This window comes from Spermophilus citellus (assembly GCF_964194105.1).
Source record: "Spermophilus citellus genome assembly, chromosome: 3".
NCBI lineage: Eukaryota > Metazoa > Chordata > Mammalia > Rodentia > Sciuridae > Spermophilus > Spermophilus citellus.
Genome location: NC_138184.1, coordinates 52276017 through 52288202, shown reverse-complemented (window position 1 = coordinate 52288202; position 12186 = coordinate 52276017). Strand labels below are relative to the sequence as shown.

General features: G+C 36.8%; 1 protein-coding gene across 2 annotated transcripts in view; it reads left to right on the top strand.

The window, feature by feature from the left end:
* CFAP20DC (CFAP20 domain containing) overlaps nucleotides 1-12186 on the top strand; it is a 223903-nt gene that overhangs the window by 132399 nt on the left and 79318 nt on the right. For both annotated transcript variants that reach the window (XM_081288238.1, XM_081288237.1), the window contains exons 10-12: nucleotides 51-167; nucleotides 1300-1419; nucleotides 3285-3610. In XM_081288238.1, coding sequence (XP_081144364.1) covers nucleotides 51-167; nucleotides 1300-1419; nucleotides 3285-3610 — 563 coding nt within the window. The remainder of the gene's footprint in view (nucleotides 1-50; nucleotides 168-1299; nucleotides 1420-3284; nucleotides 3611-12186) is intronic.

The window sequence follows — 12186 nt, the reverse complement described above, 5'->3', positions numbered from 1 at the left end:
TATAGCACTTTATGTCCTGGCTTTTGTTCTTTGATATGAAAATGTACCAGCCAATCTACCTATTATGCATCCACATCCCCCTCAAGAAGCATCAGCAGATAAGAATAATAACAGAAGAAGATTTCGGTTAAAAAGCACCAGCAGAGAAAGGACAGAGACACCCAGTGGTATGGCACTATTTCAATACTATCTTAGATCTGTATATTATTCAGGGCAATGGAATCTCTCCGCAGGTTGTAAATTTCAAAGGATTATGAACCAATTCATTTAAAATATAAATGTCTGTTCTGCAGGGATTATGGAAATCAAATTTTCTGCAAAAGAATTGCTCTAGAGCCCTAACAGAGATTTGCTGGATTAAATAGACAACCACAGAAATAAAGAACTGCCTGCATGTGCTCTCAAAGGCTGAATAAGCTCAAATTGTTGTTTTTTAAAAATGGCCTACATGTGATAGTTGAAGTTCCTGCCTGCAGACTTTCCTAAAATTGAACTTTATTATAATTCTTCAGATTTTGTGTATGTCTTTTCTTTTTAAATTGGGCTCTTTTCAGAATGCTTGCTATGCTTGTGGTCTCCCTCTGGATTCTTGGCCATATGATATAATGTAGGTTAAAATTTAAACTCTTTGCAACCAGTTAAGTATGAGATGGTTTTACAGCTATTCCTTTAATGCCGGATTTGAGGCATGTAGGTGTAGATTGGTAATATACACATATTATTGTATCCTGAATCCAGCCCAAAGGCGATCATGTAGGCTGTGTTAGCAAACGTGTCAAAACCACGAGGTTGCTGGGTGGGTTGCCATTCAGCCTGCGAGGTTTCGTGTTATTTTTATAAAAGAGTAAATAGCAAAACTTATTCTGCAATAATACCTGCATCTGTTTTCTTAAAGAGCTAAAGAAAAAAGCTAGGTTTAAAAGAGTCACATTTAGTAGGAATTATCATTTTTAAAAAAGCACTCCATCTTATGTGAAACCCAAGAAAAAAAATATAAGCCCCTTTAAAAATGATATGGGTTTTGGAATTCTTTTTATCACATATCATAAAACTTAAATCTAAAATGTCCCTGTGCAAATATCAAAGAATTTTAAAGTGAACAGCTACAAAAATCAGCTGAGTTCATCTTAAAACATTCTGTTAAAAAAAAAAGACCTGCATATATCTACATTGTGACCTCTCATTCTATTTGAAAATAATCAAATGGAAAATGATACCCAATTAATATCATTCTTCAAAAATTACTCTTTATAAATATCAAAAGCAATAACAGAGTGGAAAATATTTATTCCAATAAAGGCAATTCAGGAAATATCATAAATGAAGATGAAGGAACAACTGTCTTCACCACTGGGATTCAGCAAAGAGCAGAGACATTGAACCCCAGCACCCCAGGACCTCCGTCTCCTGACCAAGCAGGTGTGTCTTTACTGTTAAAAATTATAATTCTGCCAAACAGTTAGAATCTAGTCACTTTGAAAAGCTGTGATGTAGCCATTTGCTAAAAATTTGTGATGTTTTGTAAATCTCCTTTTTTAACCTCTCTTTTCTGTCCAATTTTAATGGATGACAAGAGTCTTTTATTTATGAATGGGCTGTTCCATTCATAATGAAACTTAAAACTATGAAGTATTCCCAAGACAACGTGGCCCTCCGCATAGACCCTCTATTGTTTCTTTTCTCCACCCTTTTTATAAACGGAGATGGCTGGAACAGAGAGCACTGAGCCCTCTACCTATCTTGCCTAGCAGGTGTGTGCTCCTTTTACAAAAGCAAATTGTTTTTGAGCAAGGGAAAAAGGAAAGTAAATGAAAATTGTTTGTAGTTTGTCAGTCTTATTTATGCAATGTTGAAACCTTCATTAAAATGTTAGGCGCAATTAGTGTCTCTAGCATAAATCTGACTGTGTAGAAAAACTAATTAGATGTTTAGGTGATCATTCTTGCATTTATCTTGTTTGCTGCAATATTGTGATTACACAGTAATTTACATATTTTCCTAAGAAAACACTCCAAATTATTCATTACAATTGATATGGAAATACTTGAGGTAAAAGTACAAATTCCAAAAAAGCATGCAGTAGTGAGATTAGAGTTGGTGTGGTATAAAACACTCCTTCTACTTTGACTTTTTGACAATTAAAAATGTTTGGCAACAGGTCATATAAATTGGTAAATTGCATCATGAAGATTCCCAAGAGGATCTTTTCCTCCAATTTCCTTAACATATGCATTATATAACACAACACATTCATTTTTGTAACCTTTTCTAGCATTTCTAGAGCCCCTACTATGTTCACAATTCACCTACTATGTGCCTAGCACTACACAAAAGGTTTGCTGTCCAAAATGGAGTTCCCAGTGTACTTGTTCTGACACCTGTCCACAGCTACACTGACTCAGGAGCATCTACACCCCTGGGAAGGTGGTCAGGTGTGTGTGTTCAACCTGCCACTGGCCATAGACTGTCTCTAAGACTTTGTCTATTTATCACCCTTTCTTTATATAGGCAAATCATGTTGCAAAAAGGCAGCCTCAGATTAAGAGACAGTTTTCAAAGGGTTTGATAAAAATATGTCTCAGTGGTAGCATACAATATTTTTAAAGAAAACAAATAATGTGCAAAAAGATTTTCATGTCAAAACATTGTGTCCTAAAACTAAACATACAGGTATATTTCATGGAACAGAATTCACCACTCAGATTAACAGTATTTCTTTGGGTTTACTATTACTGAAAAGTCTACTCGTTTTAGTCTGCAAATGGCTCTGTCTTCAGTCCATAGAATGGAGACAGATGTCAACCTCTGTCTAATTTTCTCTCTTCCATGATCTGTAATCGTAACAATAACCAGATATTTTGTTTAAAGAAGCTTGTTAAGGGCGGTACACTGTCTTCCTGTAGTTAAAGGGAGATATTAGTAACTCAAACCCTTTTAGAGTTGGGAGATTTTCCTCCTTTGGAATGTCAAATTAATGAGGTTGTGCTATAGAGAACTTGCTGCCAGACAGGTGATAATTATTTCAGACTTACAAATTTCCTGGCCAGTGTTTCCACTCGGATGCAGAGAAAATGCAAATGAGTTGCCTGTAGCTATAGACACTGATCTATGGATTAAATGTTTAGCAAGTTCCAAGATGGTGGATAAATTGCCTTCCTTGGCTTCTGCCTTCTTTGATAAATCACTTGTTTCAACAACAAGAAATCATAACCCAACTAAGCTACCTAAAATATCACTTTTATGGAACACTACTCTAATTTTTTGTCATCTTTCCCAAATGTCAGATGAATGGATATTTCCTGAAAATGATGATCACATTTCCCATTTGGCATCTGGCAGCCAGTCCCTCCTGGATGACTCTAGCACTTCACACCTGTGCCTAGAAGCCAGCAAGGACAGTGAACGTGACCCGCAGGCAGAGGAGACCCAGATCCTTCCAAAGGACATTTTCACTTTCTCATCTAGACCACGATCAGCACCTCACGGGAAGACACAGAATCTGTCCCCAGAGGAATGCCCGTTCACTTTGGATCTAAAAGAAGATAACAGTGGGAGAAGGAAAGACACCCAATCGGAGGATGATTTCTATGATGGTGACAGCAGCGAAGAGGTACACTGCTTGATGAGTAAAATAGTCGTAAAACACAGTAGCTCCATTAGCTCTGATAAGCACTAACACTAGTTGAAATGGGGGAAATCAACTGCTATTTATAAACATGCAGCAGATTGCTATGTCAGTCATTGGTGGCATTAGGTTGTTATGGTAACTCTAAATTGCTGCCTTTTTATTATTAACTGCCAATATCATCTGTAATTATGGGAAATAGTTATTGGCTTGTTAGGCTTTTTTTCTTTTTCATTTTAATCTTTGTCTCACAGTATGAGAAACAATATACAATTTAGCTATAAGATGGAGAGACCAGTGAAACACTGAGAACACGTCCTTCTGGATCTCTGGGGACATTTTTTTGAATCGCAGTCGCTAGGCATTCTGAACGGATGGTTTTCTGACTTTCTTACTCCCCTGCTGTCTTTTCACCTTAGACCCATTAGGACTCATTATTTTTCATATGGCCCCAGAATTTCAAGAACTGTGCCAATTAAAGTTGAGACAATGAATCATGAATTAGTGCTGGGACTTGCCTTAACAGGAGGTTTTCTGTTTGGAATTATGTAGACTGTAAATATAAGTTAGTCAATTCATAAAGAAAAAGTTTTCTTAAAACTTGTTGAAAAATCAAACTGAATATTGTTGGGAAACATTTGTTTAAAACCTAATACATTATGATAACGTTTCCTCCATATGAAATGAATTTATATGTGAGATTTTTTTTTTTAGCTTTCTTCTCAACAATAGCCATTCGTATTTGCTGGGGGAAAAATTATTTTAAAGGCAGAAAACAGTCAAGTTAAGGATTAATGAAAATATACACATCACTTAATATATAAATTATAGAAATAATTAGAAAAATTTTATGTATGCTTACAAAACTCTTTTTTAGTAACTATAATTGATTAAGAAACCTATTTGTCAGTGGGATATAGATGCAGTCCACAGATCCTAGCCTCAGAGTCAGTTGAGAATAATGGTGGGATTGTTTAGGCAATAATTATGGGGTTTTGTAACTTTTAATGAGTTCCTTCAGCAAAATACACGGAGGATACTTTGTTCACACTATGCTTGCTTCTGACTGTAATGAAACAATTAGTCACGCCAAACTGTAAATCTACCACAAACCCATTATACATAAATTCTGCATTTGATGCTGGCATTTTAAATGTTTCTGTTGAATATATTTTTTCCTTTCACCCTTAAAAATATTAAGCTGTAAAAACGGTAAAATGGACATTTGTCTTTAGCATCTAGTAGTGTCCCCGCCCCAGCCACCAATGCTTCTGCAGGATGAGTTGGCTCATCTCATCAGTTCATACAGCTCATTTTATTAAGGGGACCCAGTTTGTTCCCTTTCCAGGGACACACAGCTGTCATCTTTCTTACCTGACACAAAAGACTTACTCTAATGGTGGAAATTCATAGCAGGTGGGAAAGGTGGTTCCTTGGGAGACCATGAGGGAAGCATGATTGGGGACCTTCCCTTTAAATAATATCACACAAGGAACTTACCTCTTCCATCTATGTGAAGGATAAGCTTTGAGAAGAAGCAACAGACCTTCAGGAGAAAATGAACATTTCAATTTTTTTTTTAGTTGTCAATGGACCTTTATTTATTTTTTTATTTACATGAGGCACTGAGAATCCAACCCAGTGCTTCACACATACTAAGCAAGTGCTCTACCACTGAGCCACAGCCCCAATTCAATATCACTTTCCATACTGTCTTGCTACTTGTAACATCCTTTAATGTTTATTATATGTTTATTACCAACTACGTGAAACTGAAAAAAAATTTGTTGTGCATCACCCAAGCTCTCACTGGCATAGTGGCCTGCTCACCCCGTGCTGGGCCTGCTGCTGTGACCAGTGTGATGGCTTAGTGTAATTTAAGTTGCTAATAATTCACATCTGAGATCTGGAGTCTCATCTGTGGCTGGAGTCGGTGGCAGGCCCATCTCGTGCTGGCATCGCCCACCTTCACTTGGAGCCTCCTGAGTGGCAGCCAGGAAGGTCAAAAGCCTCACTATGCTGTCAAGCTTTGGGATTTGCTGTTAAGAGAGAATAACAAGGTGCAAACCAAGATACAAAAATGCTGCCAGGTGTGGTTGCGCACACCTGTAATCTCAACAGCTGGGGAGGCTGAGGCAGGAGGATCATGAGTTCAAAGCCAACCTCGGCAATTTAGAATGGCCTTAAGCTACTCAAGGAGACCCCGTCTCTAAATAAAATATTAAAAAGGGCTGCAGATGTGGCTCAGTGTTTAAGCACTTCTGGTTCATTCCCCAGTACCAAAAAAAAAAAAAAAAAAAAAAAAAAAGAATAAAGAATAAAACCTCAGTTTAAAAAAAAAAAAAAGATACAGAAACACAACAAACAAAATATGTGGGACTATATTTGAACAAGTTCTAGAATTTGTAATGGTCCCTTCTTTAACAAATGGGTTTTCTTCTTCCTTTGTTGTTGATTTTTTTCCTTCTGTTTTTAGCCATTATTTTTCCTGTAGGATAACTTCTCCCATTTATTAATTGTATAAATCAAGGAAAATTGGATTATCTATTTGGAATGTTTATTTACATAAAATCTTTGAAGAAAAAATCAATTTAGTTAATTAAAGAATCCTTACCATTAGTTCTATTATTTTAGAATGTTATAGCCTTAGAGTAACATAATTATAGTTAAGGAAAAACCAGTGTTATGTTACAAATAACAGTGGGCACACAAGTAATAATTACATTACTTACTATGGTTGAAGCTTACAACTTATAATTAAAAAACTTTATTTGATATTATACCAGTGAGTATTTTTAAAGGGAAATTGGATATATTCAGTAGCACATAAAATAGATATAATCAAATGATTATTATGATAGAAGAAAAGTACACATTCAATAGTAAAGGCTAATCACAATAAACTTTCAGTGTTTGAAATTCAGTGACTTGTAATTTGAGTTGCTAATAATTCACATCTGAGATCTTAGTGTGAGATATCTCAAGGCTACCAGTGCCTTGCGGGTGGATGGGTCCTACATATGAATTTTTTGCATATGCTCATCTTACTTTTTGCTTCATGTATATTTTATTCCCTATACTTCCATATATACTAATATGCCAGGTATTCAATTAATTTTGAAGTTGCACTCTTATTTGAAAAGCACACAGGCTGGTGTGGTGGCTCAGTGGGAGCACTTGTGTAGCATGTGGCACTGGGTTGCATTCTCAGCACCGCATATGAATAAATAAATATAAATAAATAAATAAAGGTCCATTGACAACTAAAAAAATATTAATAAAAAAAGAAAAGCACATCATTGAAATATATTTCGTGGTGAGCTCTATAATCAAAACTAATGTGTAAAATGAGTTATCTTAGAAAATTTATTAAAACAGAGTACCTTCCACGCTCAGGCAGAATCTGGAAGAAATGAAAACGTGTTATTATTATTATTTCCATGTTGTAGTTTATGTCATTATTCCCAGCATAGCTTCTCTCGTATACACCTGGTTTACAACTTCAAATAATTAGCTTTACATTAATATTTCATTACTCCCCCAATTTAATTTTTCTTTAGAAATATAGTACTGTCACTTTTTCCCCAGTACTCTGGCTGTGTGTCTCAAGCTAAAGGAGATAGCTGCGAGGCCTTGCAATTGGTCTTGTGATAACAGCTCAGATGGGAATATCTGGGCCCTCTAAATTACCCATATTTGGACATGAATTATGTGACCTGACTATGATCCTGTTCAGATTAGCTAGGAAGATTCCACATCTTTGCATCGAGCTGCGTGAACCGCCTACAGAGGCCAACCGTGCAAACAATAGATTAAACTGCCAATGAGCAGTCCCTTCTCCCAACTTTCCTGGTAGTGTGTGTTGCTTTCAAGATATTTTTGTCGTAAAATAGTGTACCTATTTTGTTTTATGATTTTTCATGATAGAATATATTTCTGGATTAGACTATAAGCCATTCCCCTCTATAAATCTGACTAATGATTTTGAGTTGCTCTCTTACACTGACCTATACATATACAATGGGAAAGAATACGTAGTCCACATGTGGCTGCCTATATTTCTATGTGTCTTTAAAAAAAAAAATCTGGGCAGGGGAGGTACCAGGGATTGAACCCAGGGGCACTTAATCTCTGAGCCACATCCCCACCCTTTTTTTAATTATTATTTTTACTTATTTATCTATCTATCTATCTATTTATTTATTTATTAGAGACAAGATCTAAGTTGCTTAGAGCATCGCTAAGTCTGCTGAGGCTAGCTTTGAACTCAGGATCCTCCTGCTCACTCAACCTCCCAGCCACTGGGATTACAGGTGTATGCATCAGCTAGAAAAACTTTAAATGCCCATTTATATACTGGATAAAAATGGAAGGGCTCTTTTTAATGTGTTGCCCTCAGATTTTAACCCTGTATTTTATGAATTACAACGTAACATGCTCTCTAGAACTACCAGGCAAATTTAATATTTATTCTGTACGAGCAATCCTTTTAGGTGTTCACATCAACAAGTCTTCATTTTTGCCTACTGAAGCTCTTCTCTGCAACCTCTTGGCCCCATGACTTGGCTGTGCACTGTTTAGGCAGGTGACAAAGGTTACAAAACACTTGCATAGAACCTAACATTCTACTATTTTTGCTAAAAGATCAACATCTTGCAGGTAAATATTTGATTGTGGATAAGAATTTTTGTAAGAAATCTTTTAAAGTGTTCTCAGTTAAAAGAGCTTAAAATCTAGCTTATTGAAAAATATGATTTGTCAACAAATCACTGACAACATAAGTATATCCACATTATGTCTGCTCATTAGTGCTATCATCCAACCAGTAGGTGCTGTTAGTTCACACATGAAAAGTAAAAAACTTGTAGCTCAATCTCAATTACAAATTCAAAAGCGTGTTGGGAAATTGCAGATGTGTTTTGTTACAGAACTTTTAAGAATGCTGCCCAATATTTTTTTTTTCATGGCAGACTGAATTTAAAACTCAATTGAAAAATATAAATAAATATCCACTTTTACAAAGGCTAAAATAGAGCTCTGTCCTGACTCATTCAACATTAAAGTCGTGCTACAAAGAGCCTCAGTCCCATCTGCTCCAAGTAGGTGGCCCTCCAGAGTCATTAAAATTATCTTTTCAAAATTACAACTCAGCAAGAGCAATCCATTTTGTGCATCCAGAAATTATTGTCCAAATGCCCATCTGCATGTCCTTTTAAGAAGCCTAGTTCAACAGAGAAAGCACAGGCTCCTTGGGGAAATCATCCTCCTCTTCAGTGTACATATGCTCCGCTACAGTTAATCAGGCAAATTCTATTGATGTTCCTGGCACCAGAGCGTGATTGAATATTTGACAAACAAATGTTTCTGCACCCAGAAGATGATCTGTTCAAGAGATCTGGGACTTTTAAATATATATATTAACTTAAATCAAAAGCATTTGGTATTTGTTCTTCTGAGAAGCAGATGAGCAGATGATTGGAATGCAAAAATGGCATGACAACTTCTATGCTACTCTGACAAATTATATTCAATTGCTGTGCAGGTTTTCAGTAGCTAAATGATAAACCAAAGGGAAAGAAATGGTTGTTTTTCAATCAGATCATAGGAAGCTAACTTCTCGGGCATGTAACAAATGCATATCAATTATACAAAAAAACTTAATTCAAAAACATGATGAGCCCAAATGAATTACATATGTGAAATCAATAAACAACATCTACATCTTTATAAAAGGGACAAAAAGCATTGCTAAAGAATAGGGTGTTACCAGTGTCCCACTTGTAAAAAACACCATATTTTATTTTCATTTCCTCTCTAAATGAAGCGCTGATCCAACTCCAAATATTAATTAAATCTTGCCTTGCTCAATCATGCTCTGTTCAAATCTGGGATAAACCAGAATTAGTGGTCCCAGGGCAGCCAAGATAAACAAGTCTTTGTACCTGTTCAGATTCCCCGGACATATATTCCTTTCCATATATTTTAAATAGCCTGGAAATGTATTTCCATGGAAATAAGCTCACCAGGGTGTACAGGTAAGTCCACTCTTTCTCAGTGGATCTCCAAGCCGGGATGAACCTTAAGAACAATGTGAGACCAGTGCCCACCTGCATCTCATGAATATTTCCATGGACAGCCCTACTCAAGCCAAGCAAAGAGAAGTGTCTTACACCAAGTAAACTCCTGGAAGGAAGAAAGGACTGTGTACTCTGCTGTACCACAGTAGGAGAAAAAGACTTCCTACCAAATGAACTGATTTTTTAAAATATTTTTTTAGTTGTAGATGAACACACAGTATCTTTATTTTTTTTTATTTGGTACTGAGGCTCGAACCCAGTGCTTCATACCTGCAAGGCAAGTGCTTTACAACTGAGCTACAGCCCCAGCCCAAATGAACTGATTTTTATGGGGTTTTCTAACGATACACCAAACATCTAGCTTCTTACATGGTCCTCTAAATTTCTGTAAGAGTATATATGGAACTTTTTAAATGAACTTAACTACCTTCTGTGCTATGATAGTATTACTTATGTTGGTGTCCTCTCTGCCATTAGACTTTTAAAATTTTTAACTGATCATGAAAATATAGAAATTATACATATGAATCAGGTACCATGTGATGTTCTGGTACATATATGCATATTTCCTGGTTAAAATCAGATTAAACATTATCTCCTTAAACTGCCATCATTTCTTTATGGTGAAAACCTTTCTTCTAGCTCTTTGAGAAGCACAGCATTATTACTGTCATCTAGAGTCACCCTATGGTGCAATAGCATGCCGGCACTTCTTGCTTCTAACTGTACCGTAGTACTCCTGCTCTGTGCATGTCCTTCTGCCCTGTGAGTCTCCTGTAGTACCTACAAAGTGCCATACACATAGCAGGAGCCTAATAAATATTTATTGAATTAATGTTCATTGCAGAAGTTCCTACTAGGCTCTGCCTATGTCATATACAAAATACATATACATGTTTTTTTTTCATGTGAAAATATATTATAAATGAATAAGGAGAGGGTCTTTGATCACAGAAGTCCTACTGCCAGTTGCATATGACAGTTACCGACAATCAAACAATACTGTTTGAATTGCAGAAGAGACAGCACTGTCTAGCAGCCAAACCAAATTTAAAAAACAAAAAAACCCTCTACTCTAGTTCTACCAATGTACAGTCCTAGAATTAAAGCTTAAGGAATGTTTGCTACATTTTCTGTTTACTTTCTTCTATAGACAAGATTAAACTTTGTTTCTTTTTGTATATCCGTGAAAAAAAAAAATGTAAGAGCCACCACTCCATTTGCTAGTGATGCAGAGCACTGGGCCTGTTTCTGGTCTCGCTGGCACCCTGTCCAGTTTCCCACCTGAAGGCAGGGCTCTTCAACCATATGAACATGCTCAGGGTGCCCCAGCAGCTAAGGCCAGCAGGGACTGTTCTAGGGACAGAACTATTCTCACCCACTCAACATCTTTTCTTTATCCTAGCTGGGACTCTAAAAAATAAATTTCTCCAATGTCTATTGCATGGACAAAATTTAGGCCCAGGTGAGTGCTAAAAAGAAATGTTCCTAAAAGATCCTTCCATCGTCTGTTCTCATTCTTCATTACAGACAAACTGGTTCTTAGCAGAGGTCTGAAAACCCACGTTGGAGAGCACAGTTGTCTGCTAATCCCAACTCCTGCCCACAAGAAGGAAAAAAAATCCTAACATGACAGGGTTCGAGAATCTCAGATCTCGTTTCAGAGATTTCCAGAGTGATTAAGTATGACATCCTCTGCCTTCCACATACTGGCTTGAATGCTCCAATCAGTCTGGCTTTTCCATCTTCATTTTCTGAACACGGACACCTCAGTGTCTCTAGTAACAGTGCTTTAGTCTCCCAATTGGCCTCCCTTCCTCCTGTCTCCACAAACCATCCCAGCACTGCCACAAGCAACAGCCACCAACTCACATCCATATCTTCATTCTCCTGCCTCATGTGATAACTCATTGTTGCCCTCAAGATAAAGTCCCCGGATGGCAGGGATCATGTATTGGTCTACTGCTATATTCCCAGCATCTGCAGTGCCAAGAGCAAGGCTGGCCTCTGAGGAGGCAGAGAGCAAGAGGGGCAGGACAATGACAGCTCCCTTCTCATTACAACCTCTGATAAATCTCTCCCTTGTCCCAGCTCGCCCTAGAGCAGGCTCTCTCCTTTGCATATATACTTCACTGCTGAGGGGAAAAGTCATAGAACATGGTGGCCAAACGTTCAGGAAGAAACAGTCCAATCCATCCCCCAAATATTTTCTTTAAGGCCAATCTTTGCTAATATTTTTTCCAGTGTGGCTATAAATGGAAGGGTAGAGTAATAGCTTACTAAAACTGAGTGTTAAAATATACACTGTCAGACACCAAATTGTGTTTTTAAACATAATCTAGTTTTATTTTTTCTCTGTTCTGTTTATCATTTGACACTAATTTAATTGTTATATAATCTTTTAAAATGGGTCAAATTGGAAAAATCTACCAAAGAAGTACATGCAAGAATCAAATAGTTACTCCTTTAAATACATGATGGTGA